This window comes from Giraffa tippelskirchi, chromosome 9, assembly GCF_054371585.1.
Source record: "Giraffa tippelskirchi isolate mGirTip1 chromosome 9, T2T-mGirTip1v1.2.pri, whole genome shotgun sequence".
NCBI classification, from domain to species: domain Eukaryota; kingdom Metazoa; phylum Chordata; class Mammalia; order Artiodactyla; family Giraffidae; genus Giraffa; species Giraffa tippelskirchi.
Genome location: NC_137283.1, coordinates 3896143 through 3922901, shown reverse-complemented (window position 1 = coordinate 3922901; position 26759 = coordinate 3896143). Strand labels below are relative to the sequence as shown.

Here is a 26759-nt window from a genome sequence, read left to right as displayed (position 1 = left end):
TGACCAGCTTCTTTGAGGTAGGAAGTAGAGCTTAATATGTGAAAAATCATCACACCACCATTTTACTCGGTACAAAAAAGTTGTAATGCTCTCTTTTTATTAAGCCAAATTTATTTTCCTTCATTTCCATATCCTCCCTTTGAGCTGTGCATAAAGGGTGCATAACCCAAGTATCCCACCTAGAGTATCCAACTGATAACCCATCCCATGAATATAGCTGTAGAATCAATTGGATTTTCGGTTTTCACTATATCTGCTTTAAGTCCTTTAAGCACTGCGGCCACTGAACATTTAATCGTATACTGATGGCCCACTCACGACAAGGCAAGAACAGAAATTAACTGAGCGCCAGCTGACCTGGGTCCTCTTCTCTGCTACTCTGCTGTTCCCTTTGGAGTTCATCTGATTAATTGCCTCTCCAGTCCCTGTTTTTTAATGGAACAATGAATGCACATAAAAAAGACACCTTTCACTACATACAATTGTTTTCCCACCACAAATATTTATTCTTACACCCTCTTCTCTGACTATAAGTTATTCTGCTTCCAGCTCACTCTTGAACTATCCTATTCTGTTCCTTGACCTCAGAAGGTCCTTTCTATTTTGCAGTCAGAATTATCTTTTTGAAAAAACAAAACCTGACTCTGTCACCTTCCTGTTTGTGACAATTCAATGATTTCCCTCACTGAAACAAAGCTGCTAACCTGACACACACAGGGCTCACCCTAGCCCTCCATGCTCCCAGACCGTGTGGTCCCAGTTTCCACCCCTCTCTGCTAAAACCACCACGTTTTCTCCAGCCACTGGTTTTGCACAGAGGTACTTCTGCCTAGAATGTTCCTTCCTGCCTTCCTCATTTACTTATACCTATTCCTACTCCTTCTGATCTTAGCTCAGAGAATCCTTTGCACATTGCCCTAACAATGCCTCATCCCATGTTACAAATCCTCTTATTTCCACATTCCTTTCTATTTTTTTGCACTTGTAGTTGCAACTTTATATCAAATCATACAATCATTTCATTGATTTCCATTTTCCCCATTAGAATATAATCTCTGCTAAAGCAACACCTTTGTCTAAATGATGTACTCACCACTGAGCCTTCAATGAAACATAGGTGCTCTGTGAATATTTCATAATTGAAAAGACGAAGTTCCTTGAGTTTTCTCAAGATAAAGACATTACAAGGTCTTTAACTCTAGTATTTCCTACAAGACACACAAGCCATGTATTCATCCGAAATACTAGAACCTATTATACAGAGTGAAGTAAGTCAGAAAGAGAAAGATAAATATATTCTAACGCATATATACAGAATCCAGATATAACTAAAGAGATTTTCCATACAGTAAAGCCATTCTTCATGTCTATGCTTTCTTTCCTTTGACTTTACTTGTGATCCCACCATAGCAGCTTTGATGATAAATGTGAATGGAATCCCTTAATAAGAATTTGCTTTCAGATTATATATTGAGAAATAATGCAATTTCTTTCCTGTAATATCATTTTCTTGCTGTTCATTAGTATTCATATGGATATTATATTCTAATGCCAGATAATCTGATATGGTTATGCCTTTTTAATATATCTCTGTTTTCTATTATTTTATTGCTCTGGCTATTAGCAAATATTGCATTTCCTCTAATATAAAGAAATAGTAACTCTGCAAGTTCTGGTAATTTCATAGGAATAACCATGAAAAATTGATCCTGATGACAAGATCATGGAAACCTACCAATATCATCTGTTTTGTAGGTGAAATTATTGTTAAGTGTTGGATGAGTAGTACAAATACAAAATATGGAAAATAATTTGAATCTTTAGAAGAATGCTAATTTAAAATAGCGATGCACACTGTTAGAGATCACCACTGCAGGAGAGGAAACCAGGATTTTACAAATGCCCCACAAGGGTCTCTAGCAAAGGTATGCCCTTGCCCTCAGGTCACACTCAGGCAGATGAACAAGTTCAGGCAGTGGCTCTGCCAACACTGCAAAAGGAGAATGGTGAAAGGTGGCCAGGGTGGGTTTTACTGCTAACTAATGAGAGCCTCAAGGAACTATCAGACTTCTAAACTAAAAAAATAAAAGATTATCACGTATACCATTAAAAATAATGAAATAATGCCATTTGAAGCAACATTGATGGACTTGGAGATTGTCATACCGAGTAAGCCAGAGAGAGAAGGAGAAATATCCTATGACATCCCTTATATGTGGAATCTAAAAAGAAATGATACAGATGAACATATTTACAAAACAGAAACAGACTAGCAGACTTAGAGAAGGAACTTACTGTCGCCGGGGGAGGACGAGGGGAGGGGAGAGTTAGGGAGTTTGGGATGGACATGCACACTTTGCTGTATTTTAAATGGACAACCTGCAAGGACCTGTGTATGTACATTCAGATATATAGCGCTGGGGACTCTGCTCAGTGTTATGTGGCAGCCTGGATGGGAGGGGAGTTTGGGAGAGAACGGATCCATGTGTGTCTACGGCTGAGTCTCTTGCTGTGCACCTGAAACTATCACAACATTGTTAACTGGCTATACTCCAATAGAAAACAAAAAGTTAAACAATAAATTTAAAAAGCGTAGCATGTGCAAACTCATTATTTTATATATGTGCTTGCTTTGTCGCTCAGTGGTGTCTGACTCTTTGCCACCTAACGGACTGCAGCCCTCCTGGCTCCTCTGTCCATGGGATTCTCCAGGCAAGAATACCGGAGTGGGTTGCCATGCCCTCCTCCAGGAGAGGTCCCCAACCCAGGGATCGAACCTGATCTTCCACATTTACCATCTGAGCCAGTAGGGAGGGGGATTCTGCCTGGCCGTATTCTTAAAATCATCAGCACAGGGAACTCCTTTCTACATCTGCTCCATTGTCTTCCTTCTGGAACGGGAATGTCTATAACTGCTACCATACGCCTGCCCCACTGCTGCATTTTGGAAGCTGGAGCCCTGCTGATGTCTTGATTCATAGATGCAAAGGAATTTTGCCCCAGGGTTTTCACCTGTTGCTGATTTAGATGATCTAGACGAGATTTGGGACTTTTGAACTGATGACGTTTGGATGTGAGTTTAAAATTTAGGTTTGAGACTTCGGGAAATGTTAGCATAGGGTGAATATATTTTACACACAGGACCAACATAAATTTGGGCATCCAGAAGGCAGACTGTAGCGGGCTAAAGTTCACCTTCAAAAAGATATGTCCATATCTTAGTCATCAGAACCTTTGGATGTTACCTTATTGGGAAAAAGGGTCTTACAGACATAATTAAGTTTAGGCTCATCACATGAAATTATCCTGGATTATTTCAGTGTGCTTGAAATTACAACGAAAATGTCCTTATAAGAGAGAGGCACAGGGAGATTAAGTATACAGGGCAGAAGGTAACGTGAAGACAGAACAGACAGAGAGGTATGTGGCCAGAGCCCAAAGAACGGCAACAGCCACCCAAAACTGGAAGAGGCAAGGGAAGATTTTCCTCTAGAGCCCCTGGAGGGAGCGTGGCCCTTGATTTTGGACATCTGGCCACAACAACCATGAGAGAATAAATTTACTGATATGTTAGGTCACCTAGTTTGTGGTAATTTATTACAGCAACCAAAGGAAACTGATACAACTAAAAACATTTTAAAGGGTTTCACACTTTTAAAAACGTTCTGAAGAAACTCTGCATAAATTTTGTGTGTATGTGCTTAGTCGCTCAGTAGTGTCTGACTCTTTGCGACCCCATGGACTATAGCCCTCATTTTATATACGAGGAAAGCCAGAATTAAGGGGGAACAAGTCACTTGCTTAGGGCCACATACCAGCTGATGGCACAGCCAGAAGTGAAATGCCGAACTCTCAGCACATGTCTAATTCTCCACATTACCCCACTCGGTCACATCAGTTCTTGAAGATTCTCCCGGAAAGCAAACCTCAGCAATAAACCCCAGGTCCAGACCACTTCAGTAAACCAAAGAACCCACAAACATTTTTACAATAATAATAGTATAGGCCGGATCTTATTAGCCAGCAAAAAATTAATATGAACAAGCAATCATCACCCTTGGTGCCCTTAGCATTCTTTATGTTTCTCAAATGCACAGAATAAACACGAAAAAACTTTTTTTTCCCCTCAAACATAATGTTCTTGTGCCACTGTGTCTCCTCCTGAGTTAATAATGCCAAGGCAGACTTTTAGGTAACACTTCCCATTTATACATTTCTGGCAATGTTCTTTGCAGAAATAGACATTGATACAGAAACCAATAGTAGAATGCTACATCATTATATGGTGTATGTTCATACACTAGCTCTCAAAAAACTATACATCTAGAATTTTAGAAGTCCTCATTTACAGGCCTTGATAATTCCTGTGATATAAATACTCCCATTATAGCTGATTTCAAGATACTTAGACTGTAACAAATCATGTACAGAATCGGTGAATATCTATAACCACTGGCTCAGGTGCCCTACTCAGAGGCAGCTGTAGCACACTACTGGTATGACAGGGAACCTAGAAATAATCATATTCAATGTACTCTTTTATAAGAAGAGACAGAGGCTCAAAGACAGTAAGTGATTTGCCACAAGATCACAAAGTGGCCAAGCAGGTTTTAATACACAGGGTTCCACCTGAAATGCCTTCGAGTGTTAAGTGAGACTTCTTGCTTTAGGAATAGTCAGTGGTCTTTATATTATTGTAGAGAGACGTGATGAAAAATGTTGCCTGCCGTATCAGTCAGTGTTTGGACGCCACGCCATCAGCCACTGTAGCCGCCCTGACTGTGCGCACGGAAGGGACTCAGGATGGAGAAGGGCAGGGTACCGACCCTGAGTTAAGAAGCCTATCCAAGGCGCGATTTCCATGAGCCCAGATTCTTGCATGTTTCCTGTACACAGAAAAACACTAAATTCGTTAACTTGAGATGTCTAACTTTCTTTAATTAACAGTAATCTTTTGAGGTTCTGACTACTGGGTTTTTGCTGCCAAAGCTGTATGGATATAAACTGGCTTCTCTCTTGTCTCTCTGGAGCAGTCCTTCAGAGCTGTCTGAGAGGCTGTCACTCATCCAGGCTTGAGTCCTCAGCAAGTTCACCAAATGGAACACAATTTTCAACTTTTAGGTTGTGCTTTTTTTTTTTTTTTTCCCAAGAAGTGATTCTCAGAAAACCAGCAGCCTCATGATAACACTAGGGAAAGTGCTGAAATTCATATTCTCAGGCCCCACCCCAGAACTAGTGAATTGCAGTCTCAGGCGCTCAGACATCTGTGCTTCCCCAAGCTCTCTGAGTGGTAGAGAGCAGTAGGAAAGAGTCTTTCCTTAATACCTACCACTACTTTTATGAATGAGATTCACACACAAATATAATAACCAGTCTACTTCTTCATATCAGTATCCATTCCAGGAGATTTTTCATCTGAAGCTTCTAATATAAAGTCCATCATTTTTCATATCTTCAATGACCTTACTTTTCAAAATAGTTTGGTTTTTTCTAACAGTAGCAAGAAGGAAAAGAACCGTTGAGTGATTTACCAACCAATTCCCAACTTCAACATTTTATTGACCAAAACCTAACATATTTGTAGGTCTTAACCCTGGCATCTTTCTTTTTTAAAAAACTGCTTTCAAATAAGTATTTATTTTCCAATGTTCTGTCTTACCTCTTTCACAAATCAAGGCAGTTGATAGTAGGGTGGGTGGGTGGGGGGGCTTCCCTAATCTACATATTGACCTGTCAACTGATTATGTATGATTATGTTCTGTATTTGTGTTTTGTCTAATCTGCCATTTCCTGTTGTTTTGTATCTGTTCCCAATCTTCAAAACCAGGACAAAGGCAAATAAATACTATCTGCCTTGTTTTCCTCTTCTAATATTTTAGAGGTTGGAAAATTTACAAAATAAATATCCTCTCAACCTTCTTGTAAAAGCATTGCAAAAGAGCAAAAGAAAAACTGAGTAACAGTTTCCCTAATTTAAAAATACCCAGCTAAGGCACAATCAAATAATGAATAGCTGCACTGATACTACTTTGAAAATAATCAGCAATCTAAAATTAAGGACTATGATTCTTAATTCATTATCCATTATTCATATTATTTGGAGGATAAACTTAAATATGTTTAATTGATTTGCACAGAAATAAGAGAGTTACTAACATAAGTGTTGGTAGGTAGCAGATGAATGAAAACATTTTGGAAGGGCATTTAATCGCTACTGTATTTCTTGGGAAATATAAAACTACTTGGTGACTGCGGTTCTTGGCCTTGGTGAGAAATATATTTAGTGGACTTGGAAATAGATGTTTTCAAGGATATGAAAGGATTAGCCTTCTAATCTTTCAATTACCTGGTCCCAGTTGAACTTATATTTACCAAACAAGAACTGGCCAGAAAAGCTTTGCAACTAGCAAGTGATCATCCTGAAATCGACAACTTCTGAGTTTTGGTGATTCCCATCACCAATACCTCTCTTAGAAAAAAGAAAATAAAAGCAGTTTCTTTCATGAGATCCATCAATGATTCCTCTAGCCACAAGGTGTGAGAACTCACCAGCCACAAGGTGTGAGAACCCACCAACCACAATGTGTGAAATCCCACCAGCCACAGCTGTGAGATCCCACCAGCTACAAGCTGTGAGAACCCAACTGCACGATTGCTCCTCATCTTTCCAGTCAACATGTGTACATCAGCCAGCACCCCTATTTCCCTCTGCTCAAAACCCTTCTCTTTCAAAGCAAAAGGCAAATGAATTCCATCCCCCCAAATAAGCTAGACTCAGATCTCAAATATAAGTCCCATTTGTGAAGCAGAGTCTTTCTCACAGGGTACATTGGGTCCACAACCCAGCCCCATGTGGGTGAGCCCAGAGGGGCAGGCAAGGATGCAGTTGGAAATGGCGCAGCGAACGGGGGACACTTACGGTTGGCACAGCTTGATTAGGTCCTGGTCAGTGGTGCCTGGTGGGAGGCCTCGAATGTACAGGTTGGTTTTACTCAACTGTTCCCCGCTGCTGTTGCTGCTGCTGTGGTTGCTGCTGCTGTTTGTGCTGGGGCTGGGAGGAGCCATGGGGTGGGGAGCTGGTGCATAGGACTGCTGGAAACAGAAAAGGCTGTTACTGGAAAAACAGAGCCAGCAACCTATTCCCAGGCCAGCAGAGCAACTCGAAAGCAATGCAAGCTTCTCGGCCTCTCCAATCCACACATGCACACTCTGCTCCGGGGCGCTTCTGAGAACATCCTGTGCTCTTTCCCGCCCTCTGGCTCTGCCTCTAGATCGGCCCAGCGCGGTTCCCTCTGGGTGCACCAGGGCTCTGCCCCTCGCTCACCTTTGACAGCCAGGCATCTCTGCTTTTGCCTCTACTCTGCGTCCCCTCCTTTCCTCCAGAGAAACTTCCTCATATTGTTTTCCTCACCATTACTCTCCATTGTGATCACTCCATACATAGAGATGCTATGAATGAACCAATGAATGAATGTCTCTATCTTATCTTGTTCTCCCACTCCAAAGCGGCTCCTTCATGGTGAACGCTCTGTTTGCGGACTGAGCCACCGTCTGCTTCTCTTGGAGTCACTCTGATTCAAAGTCTAAGCCTAGGCACTACTGACAAACAGGATAATTCTTTCTTGTGGGGGTTGTTCTGTTGACTGCAGGCAGGTGGCGGCATCCTTGGCCTATACCCACCAGATTTTAGTAGCATCCGTCCCCCAGCTGTGGGTCAAAAATGTGTCCACACACTGCCAAGTATCCTCCAGGGCAGAGAAATCTTTCTCAGGAAAGAACCATTGGTCTAACTTGTCGCACTATCATGACAAATTGGAAATGATAAGATGACCCTCAGTGACTTGGGAAAATACAATGTGAGGATCTTTATACCTATATATGCCCGAATTAGCAGACATTATTATTCTTTATTTCCTTTTCAAACAGGCATATCTTCAAGAGTTCTGAAAATACATTGACCAACTGGGTTTGAGTCCCTGATGTGTCTATTATTGGCTGTGTGACCTTTGGATGGTGCCTGAACCTCTCTGAGATGCAACAGTCTCGTGAAAATGAGGAGGAAAAAATTAGCCATGTCCTACGTCTTAGGGTCTTTACAAAAACTCAGTGAGCTAATAACGCAAATAGACTAGTTCCTGGGCATCATTAATTGCACAATAAGTGTTAGCAATGTCAAAACTGCAAGAATAATAATGACAATCATGATATTTGTGAGTCATGTCTGTCTTTTGTGTGTGCACTCAGTCATGTCCAACTCTTTGCAGCCCCATAGACTGTAACCTGCCAGCCTTCTCTGTCCATGGAATTTTCCAGGCAAGAACACTGGAGTGGGTTGTCATTTCCTCCTCCAGGGGATCTTCCCAATCCACGGATCAAACCCATGTCTCTTACATCTCCTGCATTGGCAGGCAGGTTCTTTACCACTAGCACCACTTGGGAAGTCCCAGTGATCTTAACCTTTAAATCTATCACAGATTCTCTCAACTATCGTCTAGAATGCTATATAAATATACAGTGAATGCCTCCATCATGATTCCAGTGGGGACACGTTGGAGATTTCTAACCTGAATATTCATCAGCTATTCTATCAGGGGAAGAGGTGAGTACTCATCCAACAGCCAGTGGGGGCATCTTAAACACTCAAGCTACACCCTGCACAATAAACATTGAGTGATCACAGCATTCGCCCATAAAGACAGGAGGCATTGTCCAGTCTTGTTTCTTGCTACAATAATCCATTTTATGCCTTCCAAGATTTCAGATGTGCCTTAGTCTCTATTCCAAACTAGCTGTAACACAAGGCCTCTTGGATATGGGAAGTAAGGATATAGCTGATTCCCTTGGGTCTTTGCTCTCCATTCCCTGCACAGCGACCCACTGCAAAGACACATTGCTTTCTGCCTCCCTGTCACTCTTGCAGTCTCCATGCTGGAAGCCGTGGTGTTAGCTGCATTCAACTACTTCTTCAGTACGACTTAATCTATAAGCAACATACTTAACAGAATTTGAAAGTGAATGGCATGGGAGAATGCTTTCTGTTCTCAATATTCGAAAAAAATAACAACTATTCATTGTCTTTTGGAATGTCATATCTGCATAAAGCTGAATGAAGTTTCCTGGCTGACATTAAAAAAAAATTCCTTCTTGACCTACGAATTCTACTTTGTGCCTCGAACACCCGGGAACACGTAAGCTCTCCCCGTTTACAAGCCCTGCACTTAGTAGGTGTTTAACACTGCCTTGTTGAAGCTGTGTTCTGGTCAGTGTATCTCACGACCAGACAGATGGGATTTATTTTTGATTTCCCTCCTGTGCTCTAGTCCTTTAAATTTCCCAGCTTTTTTCAGGCTGTTTCTTACCACTTTCACCTCCCCTCTCTCCAAATTCTTTGAATTCCATTCTGTACTCAGGCTTCCTTTAAAATGAGGCTTTGTTTAAAGCACTTTTCCCATTGCAGAACCTTTAAAACCACCAGGGAGCCAGAAAAATGTCTCCAGCTCTATGTATCACAGATCAGATGGACCGGTTCAGACCAAGTGAGTCCCTGCCTGATCAAATAAGAAAGCACCAACTACAGGGTGATCAATCTGTGTTGACTTAATTCTTTTTTCACCCCAGGGGTCTTTGCGAGCATTTCCATAACTAGACACCATTTAGTAAACTGCATGTGCTTAAAACCATAAATGTGCCCTCCAAAGGGCACACTGTATTCACTGGGAAAAATTAAAACAAAATGGTCAAAAATGAATCAAAGTGGGAATAAGGAGAGAGAACTTGTATGCATGGAAATGAGATATACATAATTTAAAAATAGAAGTAGAAGGACCAGATTCTTGTAGAGAGAGATGTATATCCAAAACTCTTTGAAAAACATACAGTGAAGAGCGGTTTTCTATGTCCTATTCTTGTTTGTAAGTTCTAGAGATTCTACTGTAAGAGGTAGGCTTTCCCAGTCTTACTGAATCAATAAAAGCTCAGGTTTTCAAGACCCAGTGCCAACACTCTTGCTAATCCTTGATATTTTCATTTATCCGTTGTTACACTGAACGATTCAGGTAGCAGCCTACATTATAAATCGCTTTTGTTTAAAGAATTATAAATTCCTTCCTCTGTACTCATTTTCAAAATACATTATCCTTTAATCAACAAAACGCTGGTAGAAGTTTCCCAGAATGTCTGACAAATGCACAGGCTTAAATGAATTAATTTGTGAAAAGCAGAAGCGATTTTGCACACTCTGGCTACCAAAGACAAATGACTGAACTACAGCATTTATAAAAAAAGAAAAAAAAAAGGAGTGTTAATAACCTTTAGGGGTCAATGGGTCAGAGCAGCCACTTTCTTGATTAAAAGTGGTTCTGATTCCACTCTCAATTCTTTGTTTTTAGATGGATTTGCAATTTTATCATTGATTAACATATAAATCATTTTGAGGCACTAAGAAAGACATTTTAAAATGTTCGAAGAAAAAATTATTTCCTTCATATAAAATTGGCTTTGCCACCTCAAAGTCACACTTTATAAATCCTCTTTAGGAAGGGTGAGGACATACAGTCTGGGGATACAGAACATTGTTACGCTGAGCTGTACCAGGGCAAGGCACTACTGTGAATTTGCGGTGTCAGCTTGTTAGAAGTGATAGCAACAGCACTTTCAGAAGAGGGGCTTCAGATGGTACTCCACTGAGGACGGGAACAGAGAGCTTGTCATGAAGCTGCATATGCTTGGGAAGTAAGCAGATTTTTCTTAGATGTTTTTTTATTCATGGTGGCATTGCTGGGAGGGTCTGTTAGGGATTCTGACATGAGGGCAAAAGCTCCCTTAACCACATGTCAGCACTACTAAAATCAGCTGATCGGCACCAGTGTCCTCTTTAGGAAGTTAAATAAAATGACTTCACATCCGTTTTGGAAGATGCTATTCTTAATGATTCTAATAATTATAGGTAACATTTGCCATCTGCTTGCTGAGCATGTTATGCGTTATCTTCGGAACAGTCCAAGGAGGCAAATCATTTTCTTCATGGTTTAAAAATGAGAAAACTGAGGACAGAAAGGGCCAGTGACCTTCTCAAGGTTGCACAGCTGGAACCCCAGTTTGATCTTAGGGAGCCTGACTGCAGAAGCCACACAGCTCCCTACGATGCTCCTACAGAACCTTGCCTCTTCATGGCAGGGGCACCAAGGAACACAAAGTCCCTCCCTGCAGAGAACTCTGCAGGATGGTGTCCTGCCGGGAGCTCTGGCCTGTCCAAGGACAAAGAGAGATGGAAAGACCGATGATGGTAAACAGTAAACAATCAAACGAAGGTCCACAAGCAGCCCCCATCAGAATTTAAATGAAGTTCACCTTAAATTTAATTTCAAAGAGGAAGTGACTATCAGAAGCAAGTGTGTTCTGAGTTTTTCAAATAATGTCAAACGAGGGGGGTTCATTTGTCAAGATTCATGCTTTGTTATTTAATAACAGGAAAATGAACTGGTTTGTAGATCATCCCAAGCAGCCGATTCATTTAGTGTGATTTGTTAATATGCCTCATTTTTCAAGTTTGAAAAGTGAATCAACCAGGTCCTCCTACATTCTTGGAGAATGTGTGGCGTGGAGGGCAGCTCGTCTGTGGTTTCAACCCCTAGCTAGGTACTTTGGAGATAAATTGGAGAGGGATGTGAGTTGTGTTTTTGTTTGTTTGCTTGTTTTCCTGTTTGCTTGGACAGAAAGCACTCGGTACCTCAGATAAACATTCACACACCAAGAAAGTAAAGCAAATTGTTAAAAACCATCTTTTACACGAAGTCAAGCAATATTGGATGGATGCCTCCAATCCACCTCGCTGAAGGTGACGCTGCAATGCACAGACCTTAACCAGGTCATTTTTAACTAGGGTCCCCACCTTGACCCTCCTGACATTTTGGGCAGGATAGCTCTCTGTTGTAAGGGGCTGTCCTGTGCATTGCAGGATATTTTACAGCATCCCCATCTTTTACCACTAGAGGCCAGCTGTGCTATCCTCCCCCACAAGTTTTGGCAACCAAAAATGTCCCCAGATATTGTCCAAGGTGTCCTGGAGCTATGACATCACCCCTGGTTGAGGACCACTGCTTCATACTGATCCATCCCCTCTCATAGCAAGGCCAGTAAAGTCCCCATTGTGGAATAATGACAATAACTCAATGGCCTAAAACTACTCATTGAACATCCCCTCATCTCACCAAAGTTCAGCTTCTTAGCCTGAAGTGCATACATTGTTCACCTCCCCATGCCTCCACACTTTGTTACTAACACTGCCACATTTACGTTTCAGCAGACTTGGTCTGAAACTGAAACCTACTTCTCCCTTTGATTGAAAACATAACTCTTTTACAAAGAGAATTTTAAATATTTTCTGCATGCAATTCCCCTTGGCTGGGAATCATGGGGTCTCAATGCCAAACTTCAGTCAATTCTCTTTGCAGCGTCTGGCTGCTGGCAGGATCCTGAAGCAGCTGGTCCGGTGGTTTGGGGTAGCTTTGGACTCCATCATGCAGCAGTCTGCTCTGCGGATGGTCTCCCCAATTTGTTTTCATTCATCTCCAGTGCAAGAGAATTTGTACTCTTTTATCCACTCAAGGGTAAAGCCCTGGATAAAGTCTCCTGTGGGACTGACATGCCAACTCTTTTACTCTCCAAAAATGAATACAGACCACATTCCTGTCTTGAATCATACATTATTTAGCCTGCACGTCCACATGCAATCCATCACTCAGTGGCTGCTGCTGCTGAGGCAGGCTGTTGGAGTCCTCCCCCAGGCAGGGTAATTTCCACGTAACCTCATTTCTGCAGACCCGTCCTCTGGTATCAACACGCCACGAGACAGTGGACGTGACAGGAATCATGGCAAGTGCTACAGTGCCTATGAGAGCCTCAAATCAGAGTGAAGAAGAATATTGTCCATGCAAGCAATAAGAAACACAGCTAAATTAATATCTACGGCAAGCTATGCGACTGTGGCCAGAGCTGCATGAACCACCTATAGGATGGCTTTGCAATTTTCTGTGAGGCAATTGTCTGCATTCTGAAGACTATCACTGTAGAAAACAATCATTTCAATTATGCCTGTTATAATAGAGTTTGGAGAAAACCTGCCTCTTTTCTCTTTTCCCAACCAGAGCTCAGCTACTGAGCACTGAAGGATGGAGGTCCCAACGCAAGGCATTCATTTGTACATTCTGTCCACTGGCCTAAGTAATGGCTGCTGTCAGCAATGGTAACAGGCTGCTTAAGAGCTCCAAACTGGCCACTTAGAATCCACGCCACCACTAACTAGGCACTTAAGCCCTTGGTCACAAGTAAAAGACAGATTATGTTCATATTACTGCATAGGACAGTTGTGAGGCTTTGAAGCCCTAATATATATAAATTAAACATAAAACATTTAGCCCAGTGCCTGGCACAGATTTAATACTAAATAATTGTTTGTGTTATCATTTGCATTATCATCATGAGGCAGATCCTTACAATGAACAGGGATCTCTTAGTCCCAGTTAGAGTTGCTGCTTAGTCCCTAAGTTGCATCTGACTCTTTTGCAACCCTAAGGACAGTAGCCCACCAGCCTCCTCTATCCATGGGACTTCCTAGGCAAGAGTACTGGAGTGGGTTGCCATTTCCTTCTCCAGGGGATCTTCCTGACCTAGAGACCAAACCCAAGTCTCCTGCATTGGCAGTGGCTTCTTTATCACTAAGCCATCAGGGAAGCCCCCAAGTTGGAGGAACTGACCTTTAAGGGGGAGCTACAAGAGTTAATCTTTTTTTAAGCATGGCCGTCACTATTGGTGAGATGAAACTATGTCTTTAGAACTGGGGTTTGCCACTTTTTATCAAGGAACAACCAGCACTAAGCAGATGGAATAATCATTGTGGGTAGAACAGATGATTAATTTCAAGGTATTTGTAAATCACTACTGGTTACCCACTCTGGTACTCTTGCCTGGAGAATTCCAAGGACAGAGGAGCCTGGCAGGTTACAGTCCATGGGGTCACAAAGAGTCAGACATGACTGAGTAACTAACACTTCCACTTTTCAAAGAGGTTTGATTAAAATTCTGTTAGGATGAGGTTCACTTTTGGTCTAAATATTAGTAATATGTGAACACCCCCACAGATTGCATCATAGAAGATTGCTCTGTGCTGTTTATAAATAGACAATCTGAAGTCATTGAACTACATTCAGAGGATTCAATATTAAATGACATTTTAAAATTCATGGTACTTGGAAACACAAGTAAAGTAGTAATTGTTCATTCAAGCAGCTATAAACCAGTTTCATTAATAAATTTACAAACTAGAGATGAGTAACTACTATGAACAATGGAAGAGCCATTTATAAAGACTGCTCAGTTCTCCAAATGCCAATGACATCTGTCTCTGCCCCAACCCCTCTTTTAATGTGGCCAACTCTTGATCTTTTCAAGGAAAAAGAAACAAAATTATGACACACTTCAAGTCTTCAATTTGAAAATAACCCAGACAGCTCATGACTTCAATACTGATATTGGTTGGTTCCTCCTGCAAAAGTTGAGCCATGATTGGTTCCTCAGGTGGAGATTACAATGTCTGATACATTTATCAGTAATTATTAGAATTCCCCAGAAATGCTGAGAGTGACTAATCCCTGTATAGTACCTCTATACTCTCTGGGGAATACTTCAGAGAGAAACTCAAACCTCTGCTTTCATGATGGTCTAGAATCACTGGGAAGAGTGAAAGTCTAAAACAGGTCCCTATCAGCTGCTGATGGAGATTTCAGGGAGTACCAATGGCCAGTTCCTCAATTCAGAATGCAATCAGAGACAAAGAGGAGGCGAGGGACTTGCTCTTGTGCCTTATAAGTTTACTTAAATTTTTAGTTTTTCCTCAATAATCTCTAATTTTGACTTTTTTCTTCATGTTTATAATATTCTATGTCTCACAACTTAATACACCCTGTTTCCCTAAAATCACAATTGGTGATATTGCCAAGAATTGATTTTCTAGCATTCTCATGCCTGCTGTTCTAAATAAAATAGAGACCAACAGACACAGCTTGAACACCTGCCATAAAATATGCTGACCTGATTCTTTACTGCAACTGAATCAACACGTTCAAAGTTTTCCGTCGTGAAAACAAAGTAAGCCATTTTTCCATGAAACCACTAACTTCCATATTAACCAATCACATTACTGACTAGGTGACTGGCAGATAATCAGTAATAACAAGAAAGCGTTTTGTTTCAAATGGTGTCTAATACAAATTGTTGCCAATGACAGAAGGCCCATCAGAACATCAAATGGCATAAAGCTTTTTTGACACATCAAAATGGTTTTGTCCAATTAAATCAGGGTTTAGTTTTTCTGAAACTGGATCTGTGATGAATTGAGAGCAATGCAATGATCACCAAATATCATGTAAGTCCTATCTCCTTCCCTTGTCCAAGCTCCCACCCCACCTCCACAATGTCCCTTCTCCTATTTCCCCCTTTCAGGGCCCAGGCCTGCCAATGCCATAGTCACACGTGCATCTCCGCCTTATTTTGTCTTCTTCCCTTCACCTGGATACCTGGGCTGCATCCCCATATCTTATTCTGGGGTGGCTCTAAAATGTATCCTATAAACACCTTTGGGACACTTTAATTTTTTTTTTTTTTAATTAGGGACACTTTTGAGAACAAAAGAATGAGATCTTAGAATTAAACTAGGACACAATGTATAAATTGAAACCATCCAAAGCAAATTGGAATATACGGTCATCCTATAATTACCTTCTCTTCATCTCACATATTCCTCCAGTAAAACCTAAAATTCCATCCCATGTCATGAACTTTTTTTTTTTTTTGCTTTAGATCTATTTAATTTCTCTCTCTTTTTCATTTTATACATTGTTAAAATCTACAAAAGGTCATAAAATAAGAAACAAGGATAGCAAAGCTAATGTTCATTGATTGTGTATTATATGCCAGGCACAGCTCAAAGAGCTTTATATCCAGTGTTTTATTGAACCACACAAGAACTTTTAGAGGGGGCTTTCCCAGGTGGCTTAGCGGTAAATGAATCCACGTTTTAATGCAGGAGGTGCAGGAGACACCGGTTCAAACCCTGGCCTGGAAGATCCCTAGAGGAGGAAATGGCAACCCACGCCAGTATTCTTGCCTGGAGAATCCCATGGACAGAGGAGCCTGGGAGTTACAGTCCATGAGGTCACACAAGAATTGGACACGACTGAGTGACTGAGCAGACACGCACACAGATTTCTTAGAGATAGATCCTATTATTATGCTCATATTGGAGCCGGGAATACTGAGGCTTGGGAGGTTACAGGGCTTTCCAAGGCTGTGCAGTTACTCTGCAGCAGGTCCAGGACCTGAAGTTGGCCAGTGTTCATCCAGCTCATCCCAGATTTAACTCTAGATATGTGTTATCCAAAACAGCAGCCATTAGTCACATGTAGCTATTTAAATGGAAAGATAATTCAAATAAAATGAAAGAAAAAATTCAGTTCCTCCATCACACTACCCACATATCCAATGGTCAGAACCACAGGTACTAAGTGTTATGTCAAAAAGGCAGGCACAGAATATCACTGTCAGGGCAGGAAGTTCTACTGCACATGCTGGTGGAGATTATCCTTGAAACTCCAAGGCTCTGATTCCCACAACGCTCTGAGCAAAATAAAGGTCACAGATTCTATGTTGCTCTTCATACTTTTAAAAGAGTCACTGATCTCTTTTCAGTATAGACCGCATTTCACTTTTTTCTCCATCATGATTGGGTCTAGAGTTTGGCATATAAAATCTCTCTTTCAGCTAATCCCTCCCCTGATCTCAAGTGGACATCATTAAAAGAAATTTCTAGGTAGTCAAATATAATCTGTGGGAAGGACAAGATGTATTTTATCTATTTTTAACTAATAAACAAAGTAGCATCTGTATTGCAAAACTGCTAAATACCAAGACAAGAGAGCAATTGAGGGAAACTGCTGGTACAGAATAAAGGTCTCTGGTTTTGGCAGACAAGCTTCACGTCTGCGAAGGAAATTTTGCATTTTCAATATGACATCATTTATTGTATCTGCATATCCCCCACAAAAAAGCACCCCACCCCATGATGTCTGCTATCCTACCAAATTTATTTCTCTGTAAACTGGACTAAGGCGAAAAGTGAGAATGCTTTTGTACAGTGAACAACTGGGGCAATTCAGCAAACTCATGAACAAAAACTTATATTTCATGACATAAAATAATTGTGTTGTTTTATTAGCCAATTCATTCATGTTTTATTGATGAGGCAAAATTAAATGTGAACAGAAACTACACTTTGAAAGTCCTAAATCTAAGAAATTTAGACTATAAAACACAATCATTTCCTCAAGAAGACAAAGCTAGAGTACAGATCAAAAATGTGACAGCAATTAATACCTGCAAAGTAACTGCTACATTATAAAAATTGGAAGAAACACTTGCAGATAATTTGCTATGAATATAATTTCAATATTTATAGTATTTGGGGCCATGAGATGGTAAGTATGATAATAAATTAATGCTCAAGTTCAAGAAAAAAATGACCTTATAATAAAAATGAATATTAGACATTTATATCATTATCCCATTTATTGTAATTTTTCAACCAGAAACCTATGAGATATTACACACTCAAACTTCTGTTTCTCATCATCATAAACCTCTATAAGGATTACTTTCTGCAGTGAATTTTCAGTCAATCCACCTTGTGCCTTAGAGAATTTCCAAAACCAAATCCAATAGTTGATGCATTTTCTTTGTTGTGTGATTACTGGAGATTTTTTGTGCAGAGATATTCTCCATGATCAAGAGAAAGAACTATCCCGAACGACAGTCCTGCTTTTCCTTCTCCAAATTACTCTTGCCCTTTTAAAATAAGGGATGAAAACTTCAGAGACTGGCAAACAAAGGGTATTTGCCCTTGATCGGGAGACTCTGCAAAGATGAAGGAGGAAACGCCACTGTCACACAGCCACTGAGACCCTAGATCCTGAAGCCACAGCCCCCAGGTTTCAGCGCTGCTGTGCCCCTCACTGTCCGTGCGACCTCGGGAAAATCGCCTAACTGCTTTTGCTTCAGTCTCTCCATCTGAAAAACGGGGGATAATAAGGACCTTAGAAGACTGTTAAACATGTAAAATGAGTGACTATGTGGAAAGTACTAAGAATAAAACTCAGAACATAGTAAACCCTCGACAGAGGCTGGCTAGTGTCCTTCCATCAATCTTGCAGCACTTTTACAAAATGCACTGTTGTCTGATCTGTACTGGTTGTTCTCTTGAGTGGTCTAGTGAGCTTGGGTTTGCCTGATGTAAAATCTTCCAGTGCACAGTAAAAAGTTCACGGATGCCAAACTGAAATCCTCTCAATTAGAAACCAAGAAGTGTCATTCTTCAATGAGACATTAAGTTCAGTTAGTACTATTTCAGCTACTGATAATGAGTGCCTTCAGATAAACTGGTGACACAACCCGCAAAGGAATTTTTTTAAGATAAACTTTCACAAGGGAAGTCGTTCTTAGAATATACAAATTGTGAGAAAGTATCTACAAATTGTGAAAGTGCTCATTAAAATAAGATCTATCTCATTGCCAGTGGGAAAAAAACATGTGGGTTTAAATAACACACTAACTACTAAATGTTCAGCCTCTTACAAAGAATTTTATATATACAAAATAAACTATACCAATTTCATAGCATCTAAACCTAAAAATAATTAGGGTTTTAAAAATTGTTGCCCTGCAAGAAGACTGCGTGGGTAAACAAATCCTTAAACTGCTTATTTCCATTTAATTATCTCCTTAATTTCGAACAACTATGATATGTGCCCTAGGGTAACTGGAGCAAATAGCTTATTGTATACAAATGGGGTCATCATACATTTATACATTCCAAAGTACTTACTACGCATCTCTAATACTCCAGAGAATGATTTTGTTTTGTTTTGCTTCAGTTTGGACAACACTACGTGTAACCTGGCAGAAATAAAAGCCTTTTTCTAAAGGATCACTAAAGAGTTTTTGAAGAGTGACCATTGCTTCGCTTCTCCAAAAGAAGCCACAATTCTTGACCTATTCAGTAGAAGGCAAATTGGCTGGAGTGGGGATCGAAACATAAACTGACTCGGAGTGTGTGCTATGCCGGTATTCCTGGACTAAGGAAAAAGCAATTTAAAAAAGCCCCAATGTATAGCTTTACTGATTTTGTTCATATACGTAATTTTATTTGCCTTATTTTAACCTACTGACAGTTCAACAACTGGCTGACAAGATTTCTGAGAACTTAGTTATCAGCTTTCACAAATAGTTCTGGCCAAAGCCAGCAGCCCACTGTATCACAAACAGATGCGACCACAGACTAGATGGCCAACATCCTAGAAGACATAAACAAAGAGGAGGGTTTATACGCAAACAAGGAGCCGGGAATATCCCAGGAAGACAGAGTAACAATTTCTCGGCGGTTTTGTCTCAGCACCTAGGACCAGAGGACACCCTAAGAGGGTGTGTGGGCAGAGTGGGTAGACAGGTTTAGTGAATATCCATGATCTAATGATGTAACAGTATAGAAACGTTAAGAATTCCTCAGAAAATGATGGACTCAAAGAGAATCTGCCTTTCATTAGCCGACAGAGAACTCTTTGAAAAGTAAGTATTTTTATGTCTTCAGTTCTTGATGGACACTCAGGACCCACTTCTGTTCTTTAAGGACAGATTGTTAATACCATAAATTTGATCACATTTTATGCAGCACCAAAAGAGAGACAACCAAATGTAAAAAAATCAAACTAAGACAACATCCATCACCAAAGGAAAAAGTACAGCACTACGGCAGTAGTGATAAAATGTGCCTCACTGAAATCATAGCGTCTGTAGTTTCTAAGTATTCCTTAATTCAGTAAATGGGTCTGATTATCAGTTTGTGGAGTTAAACACTTTAATAAGCCAGCTTTACATATTAACTTATATACATAAGATAAAACACATATGCACCACAATACCACTTCTGCTTATAACCAACATCATAGAGAACCCAAAACTTTGGCAGATAATGCATAAGCAATTTGTTCACATTTATAAAATACAGAATTACATCTCCTCATAGTTTCGCAAATAATCTATTTCTTTGTATACAAACAACTCCTGAAGTGACTAGCTTTAACATTTCTGTCCAGAATTTTGACTTGAAGAAGGGACCTATTTAGAGAAAACTTATATTACACCAAAGAAAGACCAAAGAGTTCTAATTCTTAGATAATCAGTACAAATTCAATCTGTGCTACATATGTAAAACAGAACACGAGAATTCACCATGAAAATGCAATAATAATATATAAAACTAAATATTATTATGAGAAGATATTTTAAAAGATAAGATATAACTAGTGACAGTCACTCTTTAAGTGTTAAAAAGAAAAAAAAATAGAGAAATATTTCAGGCAGGTTAAGTTAACAGAGAGTTCTGAGCACACGTAATTGCAGGACAGAAAGTAAATAAAAGATAGGAAAGTTGATATATACCAAAATGTGGTCTATATTTACATCTATCAAAGCATAAGAGAAAAGAGTACCAATGCTAACTTTTATGAGAACATCTATTTCTTTTATTGTAAATTACACTTCTCATAGTAAATAAAAAAAAAAATATTTTACTACTCAGGTGATCATTTTAAGTATTGGAATGAATAGAACTATGAAATGGTCAGTTTTATAACCAGAGTTCTCAAAGACAATAAATGGAATTAATTTGATTGCTTTTTCTAGTGGTCTATAGAAATAAGAGAAAATTACTTTCATAATAATAAAAATATAATAAAATGAGAGAAGTTACTTAACCACATGGAATTCTCTCTACCACTGTGGTGACTTTTAGCCAAATGACTTATGGCCACATTTAAGACAAGTTTTGGCAAAGGGATATTTTTTAACCAGGGAAAGCCAACATCCACTGGTGCTGGGTTTTGATTTCAAGAGGAAAGTACAGATTACATCACAGTGACAGAACTCCTGCTTAACACTTAAAGACCCCCAGTTTAGGAAGACAGAAGAATGAGACCCTAGAATGAGACCCTAACACATCCACCGCTGGCCCAGAGGCACTGAGGCACAGCCTGCTTTCCATGTCCAAGGCTGCAGAGCGCACAGACATAGGGGAAGACTGCGTACCTCACCACTCCCACGGCATACAGGGAACTTCAGCATCTGCGGATTCTAGGATCTAAATAAAGATAAGGTTTGTTTATGGATGGAAGGAAAATGAAAATCAGGCTTATAGCTGATACATTATTTCTAATGACCAGTCAATATCCTCATGTCTTACCCCTATCTAATCTTACAGATTCTTTTTTGTAAAAGAGGAACTGGGAAAATTCAGCAAGATGATCACTGACATTTCAAATTTGTTCATTATATAAATTTTGATATCAATGGGTGGCCTTCCTGTGAATTAGAACACATCTTATAAACTGGGCTTCCCAGGTGGCTCAAGGGTAAAGAATCTGCCTACTAATGCAGGAGACCCAGGAGATGCAGGTTCGATCCTTGGGTTGGGAAAATCCCCTGGAGGAGGAAATGACAACCCACTCCACCCACTCCAATATTCCTGCCTGGAAAATTCTATGGACAGGGGAGACTGAGAGGTTACAATCTGAGCAGTCACACCTGAGTGACAGAGCATGCACGAGTTTAACTACTGCACCACAAAATGACTCAATTTTTATTTCACATTTGTTTTCCTGGCAATGGAGTATTGATACATGATAGATGATCCCTGTCCATTCAAGGTCATTTGTGAACTTTTCACAATGCTTTACTAGGTGAAACCAGTTATAATTCCCAAAACTCTCTACATGGAACAGTGTTATATACAGGTCATTATCTCTCTGATTTTTGTTTATATTTTACTGCAGTTTTGATCTGAACCAGATATCTCTGATTTGAACCTGTTTTAACTTTCTGCTTAAGTATATTTTGTAAATACTGTTATGAATTAAACAGGGCCTTTAAAAATTAGATTGGGATATAGAGTATTAGGAAATACTAGTGCATTCCACTAACATATAAACCACTAAGACATCCTTTAATTATAACAGTTAGAGGATGAGGATATTATAGACTAGAGCTAGATGACAGAATGTAAAAAAGGGTGAACACAGCAGTTGAAAGCAACAGACACTGTTAGTCCATTCCTATTGCTTTCACAAATTACCACAGACTAAGTGCTTTATAAACAACAGAATTTATTTCTCACAGTTTTGAAAGGTGGAAGTTCAAGAACAGAGGATCGCACACTGGGGTGGGGACCCTCTCCCAATTCCCAGATTATCCTGTATCCTCACAGGGCAAAAGAGCAAAGGGTGTTCCGTGGGGTGTTTCAGTTCAGTTCAGTCACTCAGTTGTGTCTGACTCTTTGCCACCCCATGGACTGCAGCACGCCAGGCTTCCCTGTCCATCACCAACTCCTGGAGTTTACTCCAACTCATGTCCATTAAGTCGGTGATGCCATCCAACCATCTCATTCTCTGTCATCCCTTTCTCCTCCTGCCTTCAATCTTTCCCAGCATCAGGGTCTTTTCAAACGAGGTCTTTATAAGGATTTTAAACTCATTTACACAGCTCCACCATCATGATCTAAACACCTCACAAAGCGTCCCTCGCCACATCTTTTTCAAGATTTTGTTGAAGGAAACTATTTTAAAAGTCTTTATTGGAAAACTCAGCAGTGGCCACAGGACTGGAAAAGGTCAGTTTTCATTCCAATCCCAAAGAAAGGTAATGCCAAAAAATGCTCAAACTACCGTGCAATTGCACTCATCTCACACGCCAGTAAAGTGATGCTTAAAATTCTCCAAGCCAGGCTTCAGCAATACGTGAACCGTGAACTTCCAGATGTTCAAGTTGGATTTAGAAAAGGCAGATGAACCATAGATCAAATTGCCAACAACCGCTGGATCACTGAAAAAGCAAGAGAGTTCCAGAAAAACAACTATTTCTGCTTCATTGATTAAGCCAAAGCCTTTGACTGTGTGGATCACAATAAACTGTGGAAAATTCTGAAAGAGATGGGAATACCAGACCACCTGACTTGCCTCTTGAGAAATGTGTATGCAGGTCAGGAAGCAACAGTTAGAACTGGACACGAACAACAGACTGGTTCCAAATAGGAAAAGGAGTACGTCAAGGCTGTATATTGTCACCCTGCTTATTTAACTTATATGCAGAGTACATCGTGAGAAACGCTGGGCTGGAGGAAGCACAAACCGGAATCAAGATTGCTGGGAGAAATATCAATAACCTCAGATATGCAGATGACACCACCCTTATGGCAGAAAGTGAAGAAGAACTGAAGAGCCTCTTGATGAAAGTGAAAGAGGAGAGTGAAAAAGTTGGCTTAAAGCTCAACATTCAGAAAACTAAGATCATGGCATCCAGTCCCATCATTTCATGGCAGATAGATGGGGAAACAGTGGAAACAGTGGCTGACTTTATTTTTGGGGGCTCCAAAATCACTGCAGATGGTGATTGCAGCCATGAAATTAAAAGAAGCTTACTTCTTGGAAGGAGGGTTATGGCCAACCTAGATAGCATATTAAAAAGCAGAGACATTACTTTGCCAACAAAGGTCCATCTAGTCAAGGCTATGGTTTTTCCAGTGGTCATGTATGGATGTGAGAGTTGGACGGTGAAGAAAGCTGAGCACCAAATAATTGATGCTTTTGAACTGTGGTGTTGGAGAAGACTCTTGAGAGTCCCTTGGACTGCAAGGAGATCCAACCATTCCATCCTAAAGGAGATCAGTCCTGGGTGTTCATTGGAAGGACTGATGTTGAAGCTGAAACTCCAATACTTTGGCCACCTCATGTGAAGAGCTGACTCATTGGAAAAGACCCTGTTGCTGGGAAAGATTGAGGGCAGGAGGAGAAGGGGACGACAGAGGATGAGATGGTTGGATGGCATCACCAACTCAATGGACATGGGTTTGGGTGGACTCCGGGAGTTGGTGATGGACCGGGAGGCCTGGCATGCTGCGTTTCATGGGGTCGCAAAGAGTCGCACACGCCTGAGCGACTGAACTGAACTGACTGAATTTGTTACAACACTGTCTCTGTTTTGCTTTGGCCTTTGGGTCATGAGGCATGAGGGATCTGAGCTCCCTGACCGTGGACTGAACGCATGCCCCCTGCACTGGAAGACAAAGTCTTCAGCCTCACAATTCATTCATTGTAGTGACTTATAAATGGTTGGGATGGAATATTTGGAGACAACAATTTGGAAGAATTTTGCATAGATTTATCTTTTGCCTTCAGATCTTGCAAATAAGTCTTTTTCTTCCCATTCCCATACACTTGCAGGTGGGGTGCCCAAAGCAACTTGCCTACCACACTAGGATCTTGTGGCCTGTGTGGCCACGATGTCCAGGACATCACACAGTGAGTAATTTGAGGTTCTTGGAAACTATTCTTCCCACAAGCCAGCTGGTGGTAACACAAACATGCATGCACCTCACTAAATCCAGACTAAATTCATCTCTACACTCTACCCCTCAGCAGAATTCCAAAATGCCCACCACCGCTTGGGAGAAGTGAGGCTGGTGCAGCTGACATGGAAAAGGACAGAGTCTTAACCAGCTGTTATTAAAATTTTGCAGGACTTCCTTCGCTCTCCAGTGGTTAAGATTTCACCTTCCAATGCAGGGGACCCAGGTTCAGTTCCTGGTTGGGGAGCTATGATCCCACATGCCTCTCAGCCAAAACACCAAGACATAAAACAGAAGCAAAGTTGTAACAAATTCCATAAAATCTTTAAAAATGGGATGGGGAATGGGGGGGTTCAAGAGGAACAGGACATATGTATGTCTATGGTTGATTCATGCTAATGCATGACAGAAACCAACACCGTATTGTAAAGCAATTATCCTCAGATTAAAAATTCTGTTGTTGTTCAGTCACTCAATCATGTCCAACTCTTTGCAACCCCATGGACTGCAGCTTGCCAGGGTTCCCTGTCCTTCACCATTTCCTGGAGCTTGCTCAAACTCATGTCTATTGAATCAGTGATGCCACCCAATCATCTCATTCTCTGTTATCCCCTTCTCCTCCCACCTTCAATCTTTCCCAGCATCAGGGTCTTTTCCAGTGAGTCAGTTCTTTGCATTAGGTGGCCAAAGGATTGGAGTTTCAGCCTCAGCATCAGTCCTTCCAATGAATATTCAGGACTGATTTCCTTTAGGATGGACTGGTTTGATTTCCTTTCAGTCCAAGGGACTCTCAAGAGTCTTCTCCAGCAGCACAGCTCAAAAACATCATTTTTTTGGCGCTCAGCTTTCTTTATGGTCCAACTCTCACATCCATACATGACTACTGGAAAACCATAGCTTTGAATATAAGGACCTTGCTGGCAAAATGTCTCTGCCTTTTAATACACTGTCTAGGTTTGCCATTGCTTTTCTTCCAAGGAACAAGTGTCTTTTAATTTCATGGCTGCAGTCACCATCCACAGTGATTTGGAGCCCAAGTAAATAAAACCTGTCATTGTTTCCTCATCTAATTGCCATGAAGTGAAGGCAACATTATATATAATCTTATATATTTTTTGCAAACCTAGAATAATACATGGAGAAGGCAATGGCACCCACTCCAGTGCTCTTGCCTGGAAAATCCCATGGACAGAGGAGCCTGGTCGGCTGCAGTACATGGGGTTGCGAAGAGTCGGACATGACTGAGCGACTTCACTTTCACTTTTCACTTTCATGCATTGGAGAAGGCTATGGCAACCCACACCAGTGTTTCTGCCTGGAGAATCCCAGGGATGGGGGAGCCTGGTGGGCTGCCGTCTATGGGGTCGCACAGAGCCGGACACGACTGAAGCGACTTAGCAGCAGCAGCAGAATAATACAAGGCTTTTTACTAAACAAAAAAGAAGAGATTGCTTTTTGATGCATGTCTGATGCCATTTCCAAATTGCAGTTTCTAGAGTTTGCTGGTTTTCCACCAACAAATCCAACATGACCGGGCATTTATGAGGGCTCCACTGGGTGACATCAGCTCAACGGGCAGGAGTGTATTTGCATGACTCATATTTACAAAGATGCCAGTCCATCCTAAAGGAAATCAGTCCTGAATATTCATTGGAAGGACCGATGCTGAAGCTGAAACTCCAGTACTTTGGCCACCTGATGCGAAGAACTGACTCATCTGAAAAGACCCTGATGCTGGGAAAGATTGAGGGCAGGAGGAGAAGGGGACGACAGAGGATGAGATGGTTGGATGGCATCATTGACTCGATGGACACGAGTCTGAGTAAACTCCACGAGTTGGCGATGGACAGGGAGGCCTGGTGTGTTGCAGTCCATGGGGTTGCAAAGAGTCGGACACGACTGAGCAACTGAACTGAACTGAACTGAGTTACACAAATTTTTTTAAGCAGGGAGACTGCTCTACTGTGACCGCTCACATCAAAATGATCTGGGATTGTCCTTGTTGGTATTCGTCAGGCATCTCTTCATTTTATTCTATTAAGCAGCATGAGAGAGCAGTGCCAGCTGATCGATGTACTGGAGAGTCTTATGGCTGTATTTTAGCATGCCCTGAATTGCAGGAGTTAGGCAAACGTAAGAGGAATTTACTACTCACATGGTGATGGTTCACTGTAGTTTAAGGGTGTCGCGAACATGGCATGCTCTTGCTTTATTTACACCCTGATGCTTGATTGATAGTCTTTCTCCTATTTTGCCTTAC

At 40.9% G+C, this 26759-nt stretch overlaps 1 protein-coding gene across 15 annotated transcripts in view; it reads right to left on the bottom strand.

Moving 5' to 3' along the window:
* RBMS3 (RNA binding motif single stranded interacting protein 3) overlaps positions 1-26759 on the bottom strand; it is a 1621798-nt gene that overhangs the window by 627813 nt on the left and 967226 nt on the right. For 9 of the 15 annotated variants that reach the window (XM_081526994.1, XM_081526997.1, XM_081526999.1 and 6 more), the window contains one exon: positions 6920-7092. In XM_081526994.1, the coding sequence (XP_081383120.1) occupies positions 6920-7092 (173 nt within the window). The remainder of the gene's footprint in view (positions 1-6919; positions 7093-26759) is intronic. The other 6 variants (XM_081526995.1, XM_081526996.1, XM_081527001.1 and 3 more) reach the window with 1 other exon arrangement.